Source organism: Phaethon aethereus (genome assembly GCF_964289735.1).
Source record: "Phaethon aethereus genome assembly, chromosome: 5".
Lineage (NCBI taxonomy): Eukaryota > Metazoa > Chordata > Aves > Phaethontiformes > Phaethontidae > Phaethon > Phaethon aethereus.
This window is the reverse complement of record NC_138579.1, coordinates 10,561,647-10,587,105: the sequence shown is the minus strand read 5'-3', so window position 1 is coordinate 10,587,105 and position 25,459 is coordinate 10,561,647. Positions and strand designations below refer to the sequence as shown.

The 25,459-nt window shown below is 43.7% G+C and overlaps 1 protein-coding gene across 1 annotated transcript; it reads right to left on the bottom strand.

Annotated features, from left to right (window-relative positions):
- Positions 1-15,058: 15,058 nt before the first annotated feature.
- On the bottom strand, positions 15,059-18,150 carry CDCA4 (cell division cycle associated 4; the record flags this gene model as incomplete). Its single annotated transcript, XM_082000863.1, has 2 exons — positions 15,059-15,814; positions 18,112-18,150. 2 exons carry the CDS (start codon positions 18,148-18,150, stop codon positions 15,059-15,061), a joined length of 795 nt encoding a protein of 264 aa, XP_081856989.1.
- Positions 18,151-25,459: the final 7,309 nt, after the last annotated feature.

Here is a 25,459-nt window from a genome sequence, read left to right as displayed (position 1 = left end):
AGTGTTGCATTTTTCAGCCTAAGACTGTGTCAAAGTGATAAAGTACTTTGTCTCATAGGACAGAAATACCAGATTTGAATAGGTGTAAGCACCTCATGAGTGAAAGCTGCCTGTCTAGTTTTCAGTAATACTTAACTTCTAATACTTTTAAAACTTAAGTATTAAAATCAAACTGAGAGACTCCTTGCTACTGTAATTTGGGCAATTCCTATTCAAAGTCTCCTTTGGCTCGTAACTGTAGAAAGTATGTAAAAGTAAAACCAGACAGAAGTCTCTTTGGATTGTAAACTTGTGTTAGTGACTGATCGAAGCTGACTGATAACCTAATTTTTTGCTCTACCCTCTCTTCCATGGACACATTTCATAAGCACATGTCTATCTGCAGGAAGCGCAAAGGAAGACAAACATCCCTACAGTTACAGTTACTTCACAGAATTATTTGATGTATGCCGCATGCTATTTTTAATGATAATCTTTCCCCTACTCGACATAAATTTTAGCTTAGACAACACGACTTCATTAACAGTTCTAATCAGGTAGTGGACTGGCTCTCGACTAGTATTCCATGTGTAAAAAGCTGCGCAAGAAAAAGGTAAGGCTGAAGGTACAGTTAACATACAGGGTATAAATCCTTTCCTCCCATCCGGACTTAACAGTGATCACTTAAACATGACTTACGTAACGCAGTAAGCTGTCAGACTACACAGAACAGTGTATCTGGTGTCCTCAGCAAGTGTTGGGAGATCCCCATAACATCACATCTTGGCTGTTAGCAAAAATTAAGAGGAAGTGAGGGAAGGAGCATTAAACACCTTAGAAAACACCGAAGTATAAATAGTCTTCAGGTCCAAATTACTTTTAAATACACAAAAATGTATTTAAGTCCATTGCCACCCCACCCCCTAGCCCTGCTCCAGTTTAGCCAAGATGAGTAACTGCTGGAGAAGGCACAAGTGTCTAAAAGTGTGCATACAGGGAGGAGTGCAGTCCTCCCAGCTTACTACCATACCTAAACCTCTATGTAACAACTTCTTTACAGGAGTTAGAAATGACCAGAAAATAGGAGAAAGGAGAAGTAATGTCAACTTTTTGATCACCAAATCCTGTCCTATAATACGCCTAAGTCTGTTACTACTACACCAACTGGAACATGTGGAACTGGAAGATATGCTACCTTTCAGACTTAAAAAGAAAAAAAATAATCCCCAAATAAACACCACCCACCTCCAAAAAAACAAACCCCAAAACCATACAGAAAAAACCCCACACCTATGGATGTACCTAACATCCTTTCCAGCATTTTGAAAAATAAGAGTAGGCTGAATACTATTCATTAAGCAGAGGAAAAAAATGAGAGGAAGACTGAGTCTAGCACAGAGTTAATCTGGAATTCACAACCTTCCCACTGTCACTTCAGCTATCTGTGGAAGTAGAGAAAAAATATGTATGATACACTAATATTTTGGAAGCTGAAACGATGTTTACAAAGCACTTGGGAGTAAGTTTTGTCTTGATTTAAAAATTAGTTTGAACCCCCCCAACCTGTTTATGTTATGTCTAATGGGATCTGGAAAATTCCTGCACTTAAAGGACATCTTCCCAAGTTTCTTATTCACTTTTTTTTTCATAAAGTACTGGTAAGAGGTTTGCTTTACAAACTACCACAGCTAAGTTTCAGGGCATAACATTTCACTCAGGAGAAAAATCTCCTCTCTTAGAATGTGTACCTTCCACAAGCTGAAACAAGTGGATCTGGATTCATACAGTAAATGAACTGTATTCTCAGCAGCTGACATCTATCACTTGAGGCCAATATTAGTACTGCCTCCGCAGCTTTCTGGCTTAGGTAGAGAAAAAGTTCCATCCTTAAAAGGACAAACTAAACCACTGTCACTCTTCTCCTTCCTCTCCCCTTCTACACTGGTGTATTTAGTTACCCATTTTACAAATAAAGCTCACAGGTGTGTATTTTTAATGAGAGTGTGTTTAGCAGATTTTTTTCCCCAGGAATTTTGGGTAGATTTTTTTTTTTAGTGGAAGGAGGGCCCGGAATCATTTAAACTAAGGATCAATAGCAGTTAGCAAAAGCTAACACATGACCAAGAGTTCCTAAATCTAGAAACTCTCACAGTAAAGCTAAACTGTACTTAAATGAGAACATAAAGGAATACAAACGACAAGAACCAAATCACCAGGGTTCCACCAAAGTATCTCACTAGAGAGACAAATGATCTTTAGAACTGCAAATGTGATGACATACCTCTTCATAGCTTGTTCTAATCAACTGAACAGTTCTCAATCCCTTTTCTTATTTAGATTTATAGATATAAAATGACTATTTACTTCAAATACAGAGCTACTGGATGTATTCACCTGACATGTATTTTAGGGATACAGTGATCTAAAAGATCCATTAATAACAGAAGTTATAGCTTATTAACTATATCAAATTGTCATGCCCATACTTTAACAGAAAATACAGACCGTTAACAGTAAAAGCAACCAAGAAAAACAAAAAAAATCTCTCTTTTCCCAATAGAGGACTATGCATTTACTCTAGCTCTCTGTATGGGATATTTAGGTAAATAATTTTCAATAACCAAATCAAAATCACTTTAAGTTTTATTCTCTTAAAGTAGCACACAACAACTTTTCTTCAGTATCCAAAGTGGCTTCTCCTCACAAGTCAAGACTGTAACTCTCAATTTCAGCAGCTTAACAGTGGACCTCACTATAAGACTGAGGCCATAGTTAACAAATTTCCAAGAAATGTGATCTTATGGCAGGATTAAATTCTGTGTTACATTATAGTACTTCCTTGTTATAAAGAAAAAAAAAAGTAATGCACATTCAGAATATTCAAACCAAAGAGCTTATACTATTCAGTAAGCCTAAAGTACTTGACTTTATATTACATACCCCATTTTTAAAAATTATTTTTCAGTTTACCATTCTAATCCACAAAAATAACATCTACTGCTGATTATCAGAACATGCGCTACGCACATAAGATATGATTTCATAAAAATATACAAGTAGTTACCCTTAGAAAACAGAAAGGAGCCCAGGCAGGAAGATTCCAGATTTTGCATAAAGTGTGATCATCCAAGAGTCTTGAACTATTCAAGATGCCAAGCCATCCACCGAGGTAGGATGAGATGACTTAAGGGGAAAAACAAAAGAAAAATGAAACCGAGTGTTTCATTATTATGTGAATTTTTTTTAAAGCAGAAGTATTAAGCACACAATTCAATACAACCTTTCAAATAATTTGTGCTAAAACCTATTAAAACAGTTAAACTGAGTAAGAAAAACTAAGTTCATGAATACACTGAAATGAAAGGACCCAATAGTTTCACCTATGAACACATAAAATGTGGATATTATCTTTTATAAATGAATGCTACAGAATAGAATGCTGACCCTCTAAATGTTAGGCTTTAGGATAAGAACTTACATGGATACATCTTCAAGTTATTGAACACCGATTTAGAGTTACAATCATCTCAGAAATCATGTATCAGCAGAGACAATGGCATGAACTGTAAAGAAGTACATTTCAGAATTATCCTCTACCATTTAGGGGCTGTAATAGGAATTAGATTTTTATTAAATTCCCTAACTTTCCTCACTTTCAGCAGACACAAAACCAATATGAGAAGATAGCTGGCAGGATGTCCTTTGATTGCATATAATAGTCAGCATGGCATCGTTTTCATCAAAACCCTGATAAAGCAACATCTGCACTTTGGCTAGAGACCACATGGATTAAACCATGGATTAGATCAAGGAAAAAAATCAAGGATCACTGGAAACTCTGCGAAATGGGAAAAGGCTGAAGTGACAGTAAACTATGGACTAGCCTAGGAGATGTGGAAGGAATTGCATGATCCATGCTCTTGAGGTCCCAAGTCCACCTGGAGCATCAAAGTTTTTTAATTCCAAGAATTAAAGCTAACAGCCTACCATCTGGTTTGGATTTAACATGTCTGTGCGTGTACAATGTACATATATACACACAGACAACTGTCCCTCAACTACAGCAAACCAGTTACTTCACAGATTTACCTCAAGAGCAAAGATCAGTACTTATTCAGATAAACACAGTCCTTCATGATCGGGGATCAAAAGTGCATACATTATTTTACAAATCTTAAAACAACACATAGTGAAAGGCAGTCTCACATTTAGACAGACAGACAAGTAAACTAATACAGCACATCTTACATAGCAACTTATAGCCTAATGTTAGCAAAGGGCTCCTCCCTTTACAGAATCTCAGAACAGTAAAGATGCAGTAAAATAGCAGCAAAACGCCCGTGAACTAAGAACGCCAAATCTAACCCTTGGCAATAAACACATTACTATCTCCCTCCTCCTTCTAGAAGCTGACTTCTTTCTCGTCACAAGGAGATCTATGCTATTTGTACATAAAAAAATAAAAACAAATAGACAAATGAAGATTCATAACCTCTTTGCTTTGAAACAGCAGGACTTCACAAGGTCACATACTGAGGTTTTCTAAAGTGTGCATGTTAGGTCACAGGGCGAGGTGTACATGCAATTTTCTATACAATGAATATAAAAGAACATGTTTTAGCACGTTAAGTCTTTTTTTTTTGCATTAAAGAATCCTAAAAAAGCTAACAAGCGTACTAAAATCTTGAAAAGTTCTGGACTTCAACACCTTAGTAAAAAGAAAGAGAGCTAAAAGCATTTAATAAAAAAATATTGTTAATTGTATTTTAGAAGTCAAATCTTTTGCTAGAAGGAGCCGAGTCCAAGAAGTTATCAAATTTAATTCCTTTATTATATACCTTAAGGGGCTCCTGCAAAATTTAACTGTTGAGGTAATGATTTTCCCCCTGTATGATTTCGTACTGGGCAAGTGTCAGGAAGAAGTAGAGGCAAGGTTACTTGATTTTGTTTTTTTTACAGATTATAAAAACTAACATAGAAGACACACGGTAGCGGTGAATCACTATGAATTGTACGTGCAACAGATTATTTTTTTTCTCCCCTTTTCTTTCACTGTCATCCCTGCCAGCTTCCTAGTACCTGTTTAGGGGTCACTTTAAGAAGTTTGAGATTACAGCATTAATTTCAGTATTAGTGGTATTTTCCACATTGCAGTTAACTGCCTGAACTTAGCTGAATCAAAACCGATGTAGAAAACTACTGCACAGGGCTCCTACCTACGTTTGTGGAAAGAAACTGTTCCAACATAGTTTGAAAGACTCCAGGCCTATCTCGGGCAGAAATTATTAGCTGCATCTATTACTGAGATGAATTTACGACATGCATAGAAGAGACCAAGCTTATGCTCCTCCAGTCATATCCACCTACTTGTAGTTCAGACTATATAGACGTTTACTGGGACAAACAAAACCCGCTGTTAAAAATGGAACTGCAGCAAATACACAAGTCGCAACTATTAAGAGGCTGCGACGACGAGTGCCAGAACGAAAGCGCTGCGGTTCAGAGAAAACCTTCCTGCCACCCGCCCTGCAGCCGCTCCTGCCGGCGCAGGAGCACGCAGCAGCCCCAAGGATCCTCTGCCACCATTCGGCCTTTGTGGAAGGAGGGCGGCTGGTACTTCCTGCAGGCGCCCGCCCGCGCCTCCCCCCGCGGCAGCGGTAACCGGAGACAACCTCGGGCTTCCCGAGCTGCGAAAAGTTACACTCCTCCCCCTTCCTCCTCCCCAGCTCACCAGAGACCCCGGACAAGCTAATTATAACTGCGCTAACAACTTCCACCGCAGTCCCCGCTCCTGGCGCCCTGGTCGTCGCCGCCGCTCTCCCCGCCCCCCTCCCGGACCCGGCCGTGACTCCTCGCGGCCCGCCGTGCACCCACTCCCCTCTCCCGTCATCCCCCCACCTGTCTCCGCCACCCGGGCCCCGCTGGGCCGCCGCGCCCCACCTCGCCCAGCCTCCGTGCCGTGCCCCCCCGCCCCCGACAAAGCCCCCTGCCCCCTCGGGGGGGCTTCCGCCTACCCCCGCCGCGGCCGGCCGCCGTGCCCGGCCAGACTCCTTGGCCGTTACTGCCCTCCCCCCGCGTCGTCTCCCTGCCTCAGGCTCCCCAGCCCCACGCCCGCGGAGCGGGGGGAAGGGGGGGCTGCCCTCCCGCCCCCTACCCCCTCAGAGCCGCCGCCCGGCCCGGCCCTGCCCAGCGCCCCACCTGGGAGCGGAGGAAGCCCCCCGTTCCTTCGCAGCCTGCGGTGCCGTCCCTAGCCAGCCGGCCGGGTTCCCTTCGGCGGGGCTGGTACTCCGACCGGGAGGAGGCGGAGGCGAGCACCACCCCCGCGGGCCCCGGCAGCCTCCGCTCCGCCCTTCCCTCCGCCCGCGGCAACCACCGCGGCGGCGGGGGGGGGAGGGGTGGGGGCCTGCGTGCACCGCGCCCGCCAGCTGGCCGCATTTCCATTGGCCAGCGGCGCTTTCAACCAGCCCAGCAACCATTTTCTCACTGGCCGTCGAGCCGGTGGGGGTTGGGCTCCAACTGGACCCGCGGCTCCGTCCAATGAGAAAGCTAGGAGAGCTAAGGCGGGCGGGGCCGAGCACCGGCTCGCCCAATCGGAATACGGGCGCCGCCGAGTCCCCCGTCCCCCGGCGCGGCGCTCCGGGAGGCGGCCCCTCCCGCACGGCGCGAGTGCCACTGACGAGGCGGAGGGCGGAGCGCGCGGGCAGGCACGGGGCGGCACGCGGCGCGGCCGCACGCGGGCAGGGCGGGGCGGGGCGGGGCGGGGCCAAACCACGCCCTCCGCCCCAGGGCCCGTGCCCGGCGGAGCCTCCGGCCAGCCCTGAAGCAGGCCCTGCATCCCGCGCCGGGGTGTTTCTTTTGGTTTAAACGCTTTTAAAGTCTCTGACCGAAACTGCCAAACTGAAACAGGAGGAAGCGCAAGGGCCTCCGCTTAGCAGCACTCCTACCGCTCCTGCCTCCCGGGCAGTTGGGAAACGCGGCGCGGGCGCCCCTCCACCAGCTCGAAAGCTACATCAAACATTGCACAATCCTTCCATAAATACTCACTTGATTTTTTTTTTCTTTTCTTTAAAGCTGAGGTGGTTTTGGCCATGCTCAAACCTCTTATATTTGCTTTCCACGGGCATTTGCGTAATCAAGTTATATCGTCACAAGTGTTTGTGCAAACCAGATTTCAAAACCTGACATTCAGGTATTTGCAAAGGCTGATTTTGAGCCTTCATCAAACCCTGCCATGGGTTACCAGGTGAATCCCCAAAACGCGGCTCAGCGCTCTCAGAGATGGGTTTAGATTAACCCGTAGGACAGTAAAAACACACAAAAATCAAGCACATTTGCACCAACAGCGTTTTTCCTATGAGCAATGTGTTTCCCATTGAACACGAGCACAGACCAAATTCACACACAGGTTATATGCCAGTCCAGTAAATACTACAGAAACACTTGCAGTCGTCTGGTGGAGGTAGAGCACAACTTTGATGAGACATCAGTTGCTTTTTGGGATTACTCAGCTAAAGAAAACTGATGTTTTTATGAAACTCCTTAGGCCCAACAGATTTTAACCCGTGTCTCCCGATAGGCGCTTGTGAAGAGCCCGTGACCCGAAGGAAGGGGCAAAGGGTGGAGCGGCACAGAGAGCCATAGCTGACCCCGGCAAGACCCCTTGCTGGAGGCGAGGGGACCGTTGCTGCAGGCCATCTCTTCCCCCATGGCCTGCGGCCACTGATTTCTGGGCCACAGCTGTGCTCTGACCTTGTGCTGAGGGTCACGGAGCACAGAAGGGGAGAGAGAGCTGCCACAAGAAGTGTTCACGAATCTTTTTTGACATGCTGCTGGGGCTGCATAGGAAAGGAGGATGCCTCCCCAAACGGCTGCGGGGTGACGCCCCAACCCCCGTGGTCCATCTGCTGCACCACGTATAAGCAGGGGACCAGTGGCAGTGTTAAGGGAGGAGTGGACCAAATATCCCCCCCATACCCTTTCCCTTCCCACCATACGCTGCGGCTTAAGGGGAAGAGTAACTAAGATGTTCAGGATCCTTCTGTCTGCTCAAGTCAACCAGGGGCAACCAGGAACATCACACCAAGACCGACCCCTGCCATATGCTAGGGATTATCTCCGAGGAACAGATATAGGATAGGCGTGCAAAGGTAGCTGGTATGGAAGGGACATATCTGGAAGAACTGCCTCTAATGAAGCATATAAAGGGTTAGTTTAATCAGTAGCACCACAGAAATGTTTTAGTAATTTGAGCAAAAATAAGACTTTCTAGACCTAACCCCAATTGACCAAAACTATACGTTCTCTGAGCAACCCCGTGGCGCTGGCACAGCAGACAATTCATTCCTCCCTAGAGCTACCATGAGTTAATGCAGCCCCTTCGCCTTCCTCTCCTCTCTCCTTCCGACCGCCACCAGGACCCTAGGCGGGTACAGCACGTTTGTCCCTGCTCAGCAGATGTCTGGCAGACACCAACACCAGCCACCCTGCTTCCTCTTAAGTTACTAACCTAATGCAGTCAGCTCTTTTGTAACCAATTTTTCTTTTGTTTGACAGAAAATGGTACGCATGCCTCCTACAGCAGGAGTTTTTAGGAAGGTCAGTTCTGTTTCATACACGCTCTGACAAGATCTGTGAAAAAAAATTAGCATGGAGTTGTTTAAATGCACACACCAGAACTTTGGATTTATGGCCTAACATTTAGAGAAGTTAATAGAAATTACACAAAGTACGCTGATTATTTGCAAAGGTTTTTGTTACTTTTTCACTGGTGTCAAGAGTCAACAGTGGGATTCATACAAGAGAACTGGAACCCAGTTCAGCTGAGCAGTGTTCATGTGCTGTGCAACTCGTATCTCAGGCTAGAGGAGCTGTGCTTGTCTCACAAGTTTTCTGAAGAATTCAGAGGTCTGAGCTTGCATATAAGGTCTTTTGTGGCAAAAATCTTCTTTAAAAGAGCCTTACTTTCTCAAATGAGGTCATATTCTAGGAGTTTTTAATGCTGTCCCATTTTGCCGTAAACTAACCTCGAGGCAAACAGAAGGCTTCACAATATGAATTTTTTTTATGATTAAAACATGGTCTTTCAGTATGACTATACTCACGGCAGCAGGCCAGGATACCATTCTCATGAGTAGCATTTTGCTTTAGCAGCAAATTTCACATGAACCAGTAAAAAAATCCAACCCCCAAACCAATCAGGGTCTCTATATAACTCATCTGAAAGGATTACTGGAGGTCTGCTACTTCTACTTACCTGCAAACTAGGCATCTGTTGAAAAACAGTTTCAGGAACACAGGAACTAATGAAGGCTGCTTTCCTATGGATTTATGCCTGTGATTAATTGCCTCTGTGTCTAAGGTACAAGCTCTAATTGAAGCTGGTCTCATGCCTGGAAACTTATGTCTCTCCCATATCTGCATTACTGGATATCAGTACAGAATGCAGCTTTCTTCTGCATTCTTCTCTTTCACCTGCACACTTAAAAAAAAAAATTGTAAAAATGTAGTGACTGTGAGATCTGACAGATTTGGTTGAAATTAATTAGCTATTCTGAAGCTGAATGACAGAACGATCATGTATGCCATACTTCTGTAGAAAAGGGAGAAAGGATAGTGCCTACTGCATCAAGCCTTGGTTAGTTTTACCACTTTTACCACCTCCCTTTGGCGGTAAAGCCTCTGTGAACTACTAGCTAATCCTACACTTACTCAAGTTCTAAAAAAAAAAAAAAAAAAAAAAAGTAATTAAAAAAAACCCCAAACAGCCCACATTACTGAATATTTGTCAGAGTGCTATATAAGCCATTATTCTATTTTGTCAAAAGAATCACAATTTACAAGAAAAATCACTTCCTCCCTATACCTTTCAAACAAAGCAGAGACACAAAAGCAAACCACATTACTGGGCTTCAGTTAAAACAAATAACTATTCAACAATTTTATCTTAAAGCTTCAGCCGCCTCACTGGACAAAAAAAAATCCCAACACATGGTACTTTCCATATATAGTATTTCTTTCAGTAATGATCTCAAACACAGAAAAAGTGAATTTGTTATAAGTACTGTTTTTCTTCTCTGAGTACTTTTTTTTTTTTTTTTTTAAAGCAACACAACCTGCTTTTCCTTCAGAAGTCTTGTTTTGGAAGCTTGCAGAACCCGAGGTTGAAGTTACACTGCGTTTTCTTGATCTCCAAAACTTGACTGTAACTGGCACATGAAAAATACAATACGCTGTTCCTTTGTTGTAACGTTTACTATTGCAGTACTTACTTGCCACTTCCCACATGCTCCTAGAAGACTTCCAAGTACAGAAGACATGCGGATACAATTTTTTAATTCTGGTTTTGCAAGAAGTCATGTAATCACCTGTATCTTCAATTATCCCTCCCTAAAAAGATGACAGTTTAAATTACAGAATGTTTTCCCTGCAATGAAAATTGGAAATGGAAAAAAACCTGGAATTATTCAGCAGGATTTCATCTCTTTGTGGAACTTCCTTGAAAAAAATAGGAAAATTTATCCTAACTGTCAACTTTGCAAGAGGCACAAGATTTAGACAATCCTTGTGTAATCTTATAGTTGAATAAGCCAAACTGACAAAAATACATGTTTTCCTAAGATGTATATTTAATTTCTTTGGAACTTGGTGGTTTTGAACTTCTAGTATTAGTCACATAGTGTGAAGTCACACTCATTTAAGAGTTGATGAGCAATCAAAATTTGTCACTATTAGTCATGTTTTTTTGCATTAAGGGACTATACATCCTAGGCCTGAGACATAAACATACTTTCACTTCGAACAGAAGTCACCTTTAAAAGCATTTTTATTTGTCTTATCCTAGATGTCAGCAAATAAATGGATATTTTTTTCATCCGAGCTTTTGACAGCGTTGTTCAGTTACATGGGAATGTGAAATAGAGTTGCAGAACTGTAAAGCAGTCATACACTCAATATTCTGAGGCACAAGACATCCATAATGGTCTGATAATTACAATATAAAACTATACTATCAGTCAATTTACAATAAAGCTTTTTAAAATGCCTACTAAAGCAGTCCAGACATACCCAAGACTTCAAAACCAGTCTAAGGACAGCTTTGAAAACAGGTAATTCCTGGTGAGTGTGAAGACTCGCATGTGAATCCCTAACCTGCTCAAGGCTGAAACCCCTCGCTCCTGCGCCTCTGAGGCGGTCTGGAAAAGTGCTTTTCATCTGAAGAAATTATTCCCTCTTCTTTTACCAGATTTGTCCTTTGGGCAAATATGGCTACATTCATACAGACAGGCAACATCTTTTGCTAGATAAACTCTCAGAGCTGCAGAAGAGAGAGGGGATAAAAAAAAAAACAACCCACTACACACCAAACAAACAGGGAAGCAATAAGTAGACAAGCTTTCATGCGCCCAAGCCGTTGTTAACGCAGCCTCGATCCTCACACTTCTTGCCTTTGCTGAATGCCCGAGCTCCAGAAGCTCCACATGCTCTGGATTTTCTGGTAGGGGAGAAGGAGAAATAAAACCACAAGCACAGAGGCAGAATGGGACAGATATTCAAGGTTACCTGAGAAAGCAGCAGATTTGATGTTAGCTATTTGCTTGAAAGGACTTCTTTTTTGTGCAAGCCTAAAGCTGAGTTATGTCATTCAGACCAAGAGCCTTGTTTCAGACATGGCGTTGACTGCCGTGCAAGTTTCATGACTCTCTTCCCTAGGAGCACATAAAAGAAAAAAGCCTGCTAGAAGCAGTAGCAAAATCTTACAAAAGCATTTCCTAATTTAACCTGTTAAATTACTTGTCATTTATATGTAGAAATTAAGAAAATCGCCATCAGCACGTATCATCTCTTGCCATTTGTAGTAACAGTTCACAAAAGAATTTAAAACTCACCATCTTACAGGCACCCTATCATTTCTGATGTATCTCAGTATCTTAGAGGAATACATAGAGGGGAAATACACTGTATTAACCTTTAAGTGATGCACATTTAACAGAGACCTCTTTGGACTAGTAAAGAAATGACAACACAAGTTAGAAAATAAAGCTCCTTTTGCTTTTTTTTTTTTTTCCTTTTTAAACAGAAGTGAAGCTACCCAGAAAGAGCAGCTAAATTAGATTGAAACACACCAAAAAAGCAGTTGGGAGACAAGCTGATTTTACCCTGACTGGTCCTTGCAGAGCCAGACCAGTTCTAGGCAGACATCAGTTCTGTACAGTGACTGTGCAAGTTTCAGCAACACAAATTCTTAAACCTGCTGAAGACTTGAGACAAAGTATCAGGCATGTAAAAGCACATAAGATTCGGTGTAAGTTTGAAGAATGTAATAAAACAGGATAGATATTTCTGTTTAAATGCTTAACTACATAAATGCGTACTTACCTAATACCTTTCCTGTTAAGCCAAATAGTCTCTACAAATTGCTCTAACCAGCTATAGCTTCCTCACTAAAGGAATGCACCCAGCTAGATGCCTGGTACAGTGAGATACAGATACATATATATGCATACACATACGCATTTGAAATACACAGTTTCAGAGTTATGAACAAATTATACTAATTCCTACCTGTAACATGGAGACTGATGCACACTAAGGAGGTGGGGGAGAGCATCTTTTAAAATATCTTAACATGCAGTTGCTCTTTTAATGAAAACGGAGGGGATGAGGCAGAGGGGAATACTCATAGTTGTTGAAGCCTGTGGGTTTTGAACCACAGTTCATAGCAGTTTTGGAGAACTTTCTCAGAGGGACAGAAGATATTCAGTTATTCAACTAAACACTATACTCCCTTTATAAAACTTTGAAACTGCCTGGCTTTCTGCTTTACCCTAAGGCATCTGCTGTCCTATTCAATGGATGACTATTCATACACAGAAAGGCACCAAGAAAAATTTCCTGAGTATTTATAATTTTGAAGGAAGAATCTCTGATACTGCAACACTACCAAATAAAACAGACTATTATGTCACTGTGAGATATGACAGTTCACATCAATATTTGTACCTTCCTGAAGCAGGATATACTACTGCAACACCTTTCAGTTATGAGTGATATCTCTATTGATTAAGACATGTAGTATTGGCTTGTTTCTTTGGTCCAGCTGTATTATATGGACTGAACTTGCGAGCATCTATATGGTGTTTCATAATTTAATACAAAGTTATTAAACAAGCTTTAACTGAGGAAGCAATATTTAACTACTACAGTAACTATGGATTATCTCATGTCCAAGTTTAATACAAAACCATTTTCAAATTCACTGAAGACTCTCACCAACTGCATGGTTTCACGTGACTGAGTTAATAAACATTCAGCTATCAAGTTTGAAAAATTTAGCAAAGTGATGCCATTTTTCCCCAAACCAGATGCTTCTAAAGCAGTTGTTGAAATCGTAAGTTCAGTGGTCTCCTTTTGAGGAGGTGACACTGCAATGTCCTCAACACCCCCCCACCCCACCACTCCCCTTTTTAGGGGTTTGAGAATCTGAAAAGGATCGTGCATAGTAGGTAATGTCACTTGTGGGAAGGAAGAGTCTGTCAGATGCAGAAATGTGCCCTCTTCATGTTCAGCGACTTGCTTGGTTCAAGTCCATAGAAAACAACTCAGTTACTGGCAGATGTCTTCCCCCAGCATAACCAACGCTAACACTTTCCAGAAACCAATCAATCTTTTCCCCCTCTTCTCTACATCCCTGCTAGTTCAGGTCTCTTCACTACCAGCTTATGAAAGTAATAATTTGTCATTTTATAACAAAATCATACAGTGTACTTGATCTATCCCTTTCCCCCAAAAAAGTCTCATAGGAATAACCTTAATTATATACACTCTAAAACGAATGTGAGTACTTGAAGAAAAGAACACCATCCCAAGTTGTATTGTCTTTTGTTATTAAAAAAAGCCAAGAGGAAACCCTTGGTAAGAGTGGAGCATATTAATAATGACAAGACATCATGACATACGAGTTGAGATTTAAAGGCCGCTAATAACACTTTTTGTAGTAGTTAGTGCAAGAGTTATCCCATATAAACAAGTATTGGATGGTAGACTTCAGTGATAAACAATTCACTTGATGACATTTACATATAAATACACATAAATAAAACCCTATGTAATTTAGGTTTGTAGTTAACAAAAAAATACGGTCTGAAATGAATTAAATGTATCTAGCTGGATCAAAGATCTTCCTCTAATGATGCTCACGTACACAGGGTATGAAAAGCATTAATTGTAGAATTCTCAATTTAGTAAAGTACTACTCTATAAAACAGAATCATGAAAACAGCTCTTACATTTTAATGTAAAGAATAAAATTGTATATTTACATTTACATACACTTTACTGAACTACATTGGGTAGCTCATGGTAAAAAACCATCCCTTTTTGAAAATCTTTCAAAAAATACATCAACTGCAGATATGATCAAAAGTTGCTAAGTTAGCAGCTGACATAACTTCTGTAGTAAAAATATATTTTAGGAAAATACCTGGAAAAATCTAAACACCAATAAACACTTTAAAACTATTTTTGAAGTAAAAATTGTAGCAAAAAAACAGAGTAAGCTAGCTAGGATAAGAGGAACTATTGCATACTGCTCTTTAAGAGCCATGTAGCGACTTAGAACACAAGCAGCGGATATGGTAGGAGTTATGTGGTGTAACAAAGTGGAAACCGGAGTAAAATAGGAAACCAGTTATCCAACTTCTCTCTAAGTTTATTACCATTTTTACTGGGAGAAGTATACGAAAAAGACTCCCCCTCACTAAGCATATCCTCCATCAAAGGCTAAAACAAATTAGTAAAAGGAACCCAATTTCAAGAGCCTTGGATCCCAAACTTAAAAACATTTACCGTATGTACTTACAGTTCAGTGGACAATAAATTGGATTATTACACTACAAGTTGCAGGTTAACTTTAAGAGTTAACACTATTTTGCAATATGAAGTGCTTTTTAAATATATATATCTATATAATATATAGATATTTGTAAAATACACGTGCAGATTTGATAGAACGAACTGTGGAAATAGCTTTCTCGAGTCTTTTTTTCCCATTAACAGATCTTTATCTCCTACACAAGGAGTTTCAAGATTCAACAAGGATTTCCACAATATGATCAAGCTCATTAAGATCAGATTTACAATTAGAGTTAGAAGTTGTAGTTGTCGGAGAAGAAAACGTTTCAAGCCCATCACAGTGTCCCATTTTTGTGTTGCTCATCATGCCTGTTAACATAGTATCAAGATCATAGTAAGAATTGTCAACTTCTGAAAACAGATCTTCAACAGAATTAGGACTTTTATTCTCCAGTGTCTCAAATATTTGATCTAATGATTTTTGAAAGTTTCCTTTATTCTCTTGTTGATTCTCCATTTCCCACATATTGCTCTGCAGGCTTCTCGGAGCTTGCAATGAAGAGGCTGTTGACATAGTTTCTGAACTATCTTGTGCCTGGTCACCCTCAAAGTCTTTATTGAAAGTACTATAGCCTGGAACATGCTTTCCCTCGGTTTGTTCCCTAGACGAACGACAGAGGATATCTGTTGAAACAAGACGATCCAGGGATGCCTGCCCTGTACTCTGTGTATTTATCATCTGCCAAGTCCCATCTTGAGTCATTTCCTCTTGGATCTGCCGTACCGTGTTGGCTATAAGTACCGAACGACAAAGGTTAGGTTCAACCAGCATGTGACACAGCTGAAGTTTAACCAAGGACATATCTAAAAGCGACTGCCGCTGAAGATTATATGAAGGAATAGCCTTAATACCAGCCAGAGTTCCTTCAATATCTTCTTCACCATCAAAACATTTTCTCTTTAATCCTCGCACAAACATTGTGTCCTGTTAAAAAAAACACAAACAGTTCTTGTATGATGTAAACAGCTCAAGAGGGAGGTGAAAAAAAGACTAAAAAACAAAACAGAAAAACTTTAAATTTAAACAGCAAATTCTTTTAATATAGAAACATCAGAATTGTCATACCAGGTTATAGAATGGCCAGTGTGGTACAACAGGGGTCAGGAACATATGGACTGGGTCCCAAAGACGGCACTCGGGAACCAGGATTGAGCAGGTCCACAAGTCATGGCATCGGAGAGAGGTAGGGGCTCCCAGCTCCTGGCTCCCATTAAGCTCCACGCTTGATGGAAGTCAGGAGCTGCTGCTTCGCACAGAAACAAACATCTCAACGGCTGTATTTCACCTATTGGAGAGGCAGTTTCTCCTCGCTCCTCCCGAGATTGTACTGGCATGCTTAACTTCTAATTTTGGAAATAAAAATACAACCTGGCACGCCATCTTAAAAAAATTGACCCCTCCAGAACATCAACATGCCTAACAGAGTAACATAAAAAAAAAATACCATGGGCAGGATACTTGAAAAGGTTAGCTTGTTTTGGCTACAGGGAGAGTAAGATCTAGATTTCTTCCATGTAACTTGAAACATTCAACTGAGGTGCCTAAAGCAGTCCTTCTGGTTCCCTTACTCAGGTGAGTAACTGAACTGTGTATTTCCAATATGAATTGTGCAAGGCCAATAAGGACAGGCACAGTCACCCTCTGTGTGTGCTTCTGTACTTCTTTCCCAGTTGACTGTAAGAAAGAAAAATTCCCGTATTCCTAGTTCACCAGCTAAAAATAAGTGGGGTGCATCCAGGCTTCTCATTATTTATATCTAAAAATCACTTGCTGAATTTTCCAAGGTATGACTTACAAGCACTAGCCTCCAGATCTTCTTCTGAATTGCACTAATTTTGACAAGTGCCCCATGCAAATATTGCCGCTGATCTCTTGAAATACAAACTAACTTTTTTTTTTTTAAATGCAGATGTCACTTCTCTTAGTCTTGTAAAAATTAGGCTGCAAATGAAAGGTAGTTCCTGATCTTTACATTGTTGCAGCTTTGTTATGTCCCTTCTAAGTCTCCTGTCCTCAGAATTCCTGTTTGCACAGTATTTGGGGATTCTTTTTAATGTAGTGACACAAACAAAATGAAGTTTTTCAACTAAAAGTTGATGAACCAAAATATTATCGCACTGTCTTTCTATATCATTTTCCATTTCCCTTGGTAAGCCCTAACCTCTGACTTGCTTTTCTGGTTGCTATGGTATGTCCCACGTATTTTCAGAGAGCTGTCTCTCAGCTTTTTCAGAGTCACTAAAACTCCACCAAAGTGCAACAACATTGTTCCTTTCAAAATACATGACATGTTTATCTAGCTACTGGGCTATCCCCAGGTTTTCAGAGTAGATAAATATTTGGTCTGACTTGGTACAACACTTCTTACATTGTTGTATATATCCATGAAATAACCTTTTTTTGGATTTGCTGACTCATGAAGATTTCTTTCCACTGAAGGTACAAAACTCTTTAGAAATCATAGTATGCAGAGACTACAATATGGAATATATGAACTTGGTCTTATGGTCGTTTTTCATAGACTTCTTAAAAGCTATCCACAGATTACCAGTATATTAAATGCTTTGGAAGTTTCTTTTAAAATTTTCTCCTGTAACCTAATATATTTGCATTATTCCTGTTAAATACAACCCACGTTTTCACTTGACAGTGCCTTTTCCAGATTTTTAGATATACCTGCAACTTCCTATCAGAGGATATGCCATTCAATTTTTCCTACAAAGTTGTATGTACAATAATTTCTAAACACATGTACCCCACGTGAAACTTGACCTCGAGACATCTTTTGGGACTACTAATCAACTGTGTATGATCATGTCATCAAACATTAAACACTCTGTGCAGAGTTTGAAGCTTCTTTTAGTTCAACTTATATCCTTGTGAAGAATAATTAAAAGTTCCTAAATTAAATTAAAACAACTTCACTTGAATGTTAACCTAGTTTTCATACACCTACTATTCTAAGGCACACCAAGAGAAGAACAGAACGCAGCAGAAAACTTGAAAACCTCAATATATCACACACTTGGGTGTGTAGAAGCAGAGAAAAAAGTTTTATGGATTTTTAAAGGTAAACTTTCACAGCATTCACTGGATTTTTTTCTAACACTTACTTCCAATTAGTATCTTAACATCATAAAAACAATTCTTTGTCACCCTGTTCCTGAAACTGCACAAAATACTAGATTACTTTTTCATCTAGGAAGCAAGAAATTACATACCAGTAATTGTGTTTGATGTAGTCCTTCCTCTTCTCCCATGCTACTGAGCAAGAGTCCATACAGTAAAAGTTAGAGCACCACCTACCAAGTACCGGGAAGCAAGATGTCAGCCAAGTTCTGCAGATGCAGAAGAAAATAGTTTCCCATTTCAGAAACTTATACACCTCTATATTTTGTCAATTGCTTCACTATATCCTCACAACACTCCTACAAACCTGAATAGTACTATTAAATCCAATTTACAGCTAGAGCGCAAAGGTGATTTGCCCAACAATACACACAAAATCTGTGGCAGGAGAAGGAAACTGCCAGTGTAAGTCCAAGTCCTAGGCTATTACCCTGACCTTTGGACTAGGCTCTCCCTTATCCCTATGCCTTTGCCATTTAAAGAGCAAACAAAATCTTTAGCGATCATCTGAAAAATTTAAACGCGCACAAAACCATACTGAAAGCAAGTCTTCATTACTTTTGTCACAAAACTATACAGTTTTCGCCTTTGTTGTGCAAAACCATGTCTCTCTCCAGCATCTCTAGAAAAAGAGCAAGCACGCACAAATACAAAACTGAAACATAGCAAAAGCAGGGCGAATTTTCCTTTACCCCCACAGAAACCTCATGACTAAGATTTACTTTGCAAGACGACAATAATGAAAGTAATGATAGTAATTAGATTGTTTAACTATAAAGGCTGAGTTTTTAAAACACATTTAAGGCAAAATAAGATTTGATGTACCAAATACAACTACCAAACACATGCAACAATTCCTTTAATTACTGAAACCTAAAAGAACGCTCCGTTTCAATAGGCTACAAAAACTTATATGATAAAATATGAAAACAATTCAGATACTTTTCTAGACATGTCTGTACAGTACAAGACAGTTCAGTGTCTGCAACTGAAGTACATACCTAGAAAAGAAACAAGTAAAGAGGATGCATATGGACATCCATTTTTGTTTTCGACTGTGGCTGGTAATAAAAAATTTTTGTAGAGTGCTTGCTCTCAAAACAGGGGGTGGAGGGTAGGAGATGGTTGACAAAGGACTTGGGGGGCAGAAAACAAGTTTTTCTCAAGAAGTTGCACACTTGTTAAAATACGACCACAAAAAACTCCACCTTAAACACTCTCAAGCCAAAATCTTTTGACTTGATCCCAAAATGTTCAGACTAAAATGCTGTTATGTCATGGAAACTGTATTTCAAGCAACTCATAGTCTCATTCTCTTTTACAGACTGAGCTCACAGCAACATTCAAGACAGGGTCATGAGGCATACGAACTACAACACCAGTGAGACACCATAATATCAAGTCAATGAAGTATTTCTTAGTTCTGTCAAACACCTTATGATGCCGTAAAAGTTCAGCAGTTTTTGCTCCATGGGTATACCTTCACAAAACACTCTATAAATGAAGGGCAATCTGTTTGAGAGCATGTATACTGTAACTATTTGAATCCCCAAATTCCTACTAGATATGCTTTTAGTTTAGGGTAGGTGACAAGGGCATAAACTTTGTTTAAAAACAAACAAACAAAACCCCACAAAAAACCCACAACAACTACAGATAAAGATGATGCAATCACAAGAACAATAAATGAAAATATTTTCTGGTGCTATTTTGAGTATCTGACAATTTTAGAGGAAGAGGCTTTGACCGTTTGCCTCCCAAAATAGCAGACTGATAGAGGAGGGGACCATTGATGGGAACACACAAGTTCTTGGTAAAGGAGCCATTATCACATCCACAAACTAAAAGACATAGGGGATGTTGGCAGACCAGTCCAGTCTGTAATCTATTAACATATTAAAGAAGGAAACCGTTTTCCCATGCAATATAACAATGCATAAGACCTGCTGCATGTGATTCCAGGTTCTTCCCTAGAGCAATAAACAAACCATGTGGACCTCTGTTACACAGCAATTATTTCTTCAGATTCTATTACCTGGCATATGAGCGTGCCTCAGAACGTAAGTTCTCGGTAAAAAAAATAGTTAATGTCACAGCCACTATCAGATGCAATTAAAACCTTGCAAATAGCAACCTTCCCTAGACTTCCCTGCACTATCTCCAACACGCACTCATCTCAAGAGAATACTAAATTTAAAACCTAATTAATTAAAATGTAAGTATGTTTCTCTATTGATTTACATATTAACATACTCAAAAAGGTATTAGCCATTGTGTAAAACCTCTTAGTACACGAGAACAACATTGCTGCTGCTTTAGAAGCAAGGTGTTCAAAATTCCCTTATAATTTGAAGCAGCATCTGTCTCTGTCCAAGAGGCAGTATCTAGTCTACCTATATCATCTCCCTTCTTCCACTACTATCCAAGTGTCAAGAGCCCAAACTTAGTGTGTTAAACTTAACTGCTGTTCGAAATAGGTGTACAAAAAAAAAAAAAAGCTGTCAAGCAGCATAATAGCGTACGAAAAAATGAGGTTTTGTGAGTTTTGGTGGTTTGGTTGTTTTGGGCTTTTTAAAGTAGCACAGGGAGCACAGTATTATGCAATTCATTAAAAGTTTTGCTTTTGGGATTGACAAATTCCCAGTCTGCTTTACAAATAAGGTATTTGAAATTTGATCCGATTCTTACTAGAGCATCAACTTACACATTCCAGATTCACACTCAATTCAGATTCATGTAGCACTATGCTGCCAAAAATATACCTAAGTACTTAAGGGAAAAAGTCACTTCCTAAGAGTTGGGCTAACAGAGAAGACAGGAGATTTTAGCAATGTTCATCTTACAGAGAAAGCACACAAAAACTACCTAGGCCAGTGCTGGTGGTTCACTTACTCAGGGTGCTTTTTCTTTTTGTACAGCCTCTAAGTACAGTGATGATGGTTAGCATGGGAAGGTAAGAACGTAGTATATCTCCCCTCTACCACTCTAATCCCCCTCCCTCCAAAACTGTCCTTTATAACAACTGTGGGAAGAAATCAAAGCTATGGGTAAAAGTGAAAAGAAGATGGAAAGCCACGTACTCCTCTTTAGGCATACATATGCGTGCGTATGGTGGTGTTGAGTTATAGGGTGGGCTGCAGATACAGCAGAGGGCTGGCAGGGCCAGAAACATCCCTATTCGGACTGGGACAAAGGCACCTATAAAGCACCGGGGTTTGGCCCACCCCCCGGGCGTAGGGGGCTGGCAGGCGCCTCCGCAGCACATGAGGGCTTCGGGATGGGGCACCGGCTCCCAAGAAAGGGCAGGCTGGGAAGCAGGCGGTGCGAGGAGCAGGAGGCTCGTGGAAACGCAGACACGGAGGACGGAGCGGCTAAGCGGGGGGCGGGGGGACAGCGTCCCGGAGCCGGCGGGGAGAGGCGTGCCCGGCGGGCGCGGCCGGGGCGGGGAGCGAGCCCTGGGCAGGCAGGCTGGGGAGGGAGCGCGGCGGGGGCCGAGGCGGGGTTGAGCCGCGATGCGTGCGCTCGGGGAGCCGGGGGAGGTGCCGAGCCGCGGCACGCCGGCTGTGGGAGGGCAGCGGCGCCACGGCCTGCGGCGGCGCCGGACGGGTGCCCGGGGGTGGAGGCGCAGGCGATGGCAAAAGGGCCGAGAGGAGAAAAGGGGCACCCAGCGCCGACGGGGAAACGGGCTCCCTTGGCCCGCCTCACCGCTCCAGGGGCGCGCGCGCGGCCGCGAACGGCCCCGGGCGGCGGTTACTCATCGTCCCGCGCTCCCGGCAAACGGCCCGCCGCCATTTTGAATCAGCTCTCTCCTCGGCGGGCTGCACCGGCACCGGCTCCCCGCCCGCACCGTCCCCACGCGGAGACCCGGCGGGAGGGCCCAGAGCCCCGCGCCCGACCCAGCTCAGCCCAGCCCAGCCCAGCCCAGCCTTCCCTACTTACCACCTCGCTGCTGCTGTCGCCGCCGCCCGCCAGCGCAGGAGCCCCCGCTCCCGCCTCACCGGCCGCTCCGCGCTTGAGGGAGGGGGCGGGGCTAACCGTAGGGACCAGCCCCGCCTTCCCCCGCCCGCCATCTTATTGTCAAAGCCCACAAAGGAGCTCGCTTCCTCCTCTCCACCCCCGTATTCCCGCTGAGGGGCGGGCCTTCCCCGGCAGCCACGCCTACAAGCGAGCGGCAGCTGCTATTCGCTGTCGCCAAACCATGCAGACGCCGCTCACCACTGCGATTCGCGGCGCCGTTGCCATGGCGCTCGGTCTCTCCCGCCCCTAGGCCCCGCCCACGGAAGGCTGCGGGGTTGCCATGGCGCCCCAGCCCTTCCCCTCGGCCCTGAGAGGCTGGCGGCAGGCGGAGGCGGGGGGCGAGGCGGAGCCCCCATTTCAAACGGCAGCCAAGACCCCGCGGCGGGTCTGGGCTCCCGGCCACGGGCTCCGGCGGGAACAGGTTCAGGCCTGGCTCAGCTGCAGCTCCGCGGGGAGCTGCGGGGGGAGGGGAACCGGCCACCCCGAGGCCGCGGCGCGCCGCGCCGCCCCCCCTCCCCCGCTTGCCCCGGCCGCTCTCTGCCGTCGGGCGCCGCTTCCCTCAGGGCCGAGGAGCCCTCGGCGCCAACCGCTGCCGGCCCGCCCTGGCAGCCGCTCTCCCGTCCCCGGTGCTGCCGCCCCGCGGGGGTGCCGAGCCTCATGACTCCATTAGCAAGGCCTGTGGCATTTCCTGTTTGGGCCTGGCCTCCCACCCCACGTCTCGGAGCCAGAGAATGGGGAAGCCGCTGCCTTGGGGCGGGCGGGACGGGAGGGGTGAAGCTTCGCACACCTCTGGAAGCCGCTGTCCCAAAAGCTCCAACCACCCCGCTGAGCGGAAGAGAAAAAACAAAAAACGAAAGCTTGGAACGCCCCTATGACTTTCCAGTTCGATGCGGCTGCACATCTGCAAGTACTTAGGTGGAGCGAGCGTTTCTCGGTCGCTTTCCCGGTCTTGCAGCTACGTGCCGGCTGTCTCCGCAGCAGCCAGAGGGAGGGGCGGGGGGAACGGGGCTTGTGCCGGCTGCGGCTGCCGGGAGAGAGCCGCCGAGGCTCGGCAGCGGCTGCCTTGCGGCCTGCGGCTCGGGCGGGGGGCGGATCTGCCGCCCCCGGAGGCGCGCTGGGGGGGGAGCGAGGAGAGCAAGAAAATGGAGGCAGAGTAGGCCAGGCAGCAGGAGCGGGGAGATCAGCTGGACTTGGGGCTGGGGTGCAGTGGGAAAGGCTGTACAGGGCTGTAGCTCGACAGGAGAAAGCAGGGGGAAATAACATTTCCATAGCAAAGCCAAATCTGCTTTTGGGACAAGACAGGTTACAAAGTGCAGTATTTCCATTTGTTTTTTTAGTTTCTTTCACCATGCTTATGGCATCATGGTGCAAAAATAAGAGTCAAAACTTTGAAAGAGTACCGCAGAGAGAGATGGTCTCATGCTCTATTCAGTTCGACATTGGCTTCATCTAGTTTTGCTGCAAAGAGTTCAAATAGGTAATCCCACAATAAATCCTGCAAGAACCTTTGAGCCGCTCTGGACTTCCCTTTTGAGGCAGTGTGGGTGCTGTTCCCTGCAGGATTACTGCTAGAAGAGTTCATTGGTATTGCTCTTCCCAGTACTAGCATCATCTATACAGTAAGGTACATAAGTCCCCTCTCATTTTTTTTTCCTTTTAGATCCGATGAGAGGGTCTTGACATTTTTATTTCTGGGGTTCTTTTTCCCCAATAAATTCCCCAGTGAAATGAAAGGATATCTGATGGCTTAAAAACGACATCATCTACGTTTCTGATTAGGCCACTGAAAGAAAAATTTTGAAAGTTTCTCAGCACCCGGTCTTCTTTGAAAAGCTGAGAAACTATCTATGTCTCATCGAGGTATGACAAGATTTGATTATTCTCAGGAGAAAACAACTCTCACATCTCACATATGTGAGAAACAAAACTTGAAAAGTCAAAATGGAAAAGTCTGGACAGACCTATACAAAACAGTACAGCCCAAAGAATTTACTTGAAAACAAACCATCTCTGATAGGACCAAAATAGTTTTATAAAGAATTTAATTATAATGACAATGTGATAAAGAGAATGATCAAATTTTAGGTACATGCTGAAGTTTTTAATCTTCCTAGTGGTTTCAGTAAATGAGATTTTAACACTGGAGTTAAAAAGGTGAAAAACTGGTAATTTCCTAAACAGATATTTATATGTTGAGACAGCTATCTCAGCCCATGAAACTCTCACAGCTAAGATAACCTGCAAGCAAAAGCAGAACTGATGTCTAAATTGAAGTTGACATTCTAGAGACAAAGCATGGAGCAGAACTGTAAACAAATGTCTGCAAAGCAACCTGATAGGGGAAACTGAGATGAAGACAATAACTGCATAAAAAAGAAAAAAATGGGGGGGGAATTACAGGGTCAGAAATGGCAGGAGACTTTTAAATCGAAAGGTGGTTACGAATGTGTACGCAAAGGTTCTAGACAACCGAGAGGCACTGCACACGGTGTGACACTGGGGAGCAGTCTGCTTGCTGATGAAATGACTAACACGGGTGACGGGAGAAAATGATGCAATCTGGTTCAGCAGATCTCTCTTAGGAAGATGGGTCACTGCTGGCACCCAGCAAAATCTTCAAAGCCAGTGGCAGTCCAGAGGGGATTTAAAAAGCACTGGCAGCCTTTATAAAAAATGTGATTGCCAAAGAGGAAATCACTGAACAGGATGCCTTTTTGTTTGAAAACGGGAGATACAGGGCTGGTTTAACAGGAGCAGACATTGCCTCGACCTCTCCGAGTGGGTCCATGGCACAGATCCATCCTTAGCACATGTTGTGGCTTATTTGAGCTGGAGCCCCTGTGCCAGAGCATGGGGGCTGAGTCAAGTGGAGCTGCTACCCTGAGCCCTTTCCCTTGGCTGGGCAGCGGCTAGCCTGTCCTCGGCATGGATGGAGGACTGGCCTGGCTTCCATCTGTGAGAGCTGCATGTGTGCACGGGCTCCAGCCGTGCCGCCTGCCCCGTGACTGCGCAGCTGCGGCTGCAGGAGCCGTGCTGGCAGCCAGCTCTGGCGCTCCCCATCCCGCAGCCTGCCTGCTCCGGCAGAGAGCCTGCTCTCCCAGGAGCCCCGGCCTGCCTCTTCCTCCGGCAGTGGCTGGTACTGGGTGGTGTGACCTGTGTGCCATGCTGGTTGGAAAGCAGCCACCACTCTCTCCCTCCCAGCCCCCTTCCTTCCCTTCCAGAGCAAGCCTGTGCTGGGCTGTGCTTGATGCCTCTGGAGCTTTGCTGCTCCTTTCTCAGAGCTGCTGAGCCCCTGCTGAGCTGGCCAGACTTTAGCACGTTGGCGGTGACGGCAAGGCTGGTTTAGACTGTTTATAAAACCACAGAAATTAATAGGAACTCAGTGGCTGGGAGCAGGGCTGAAACTGAGCTTTTAAAAGACAC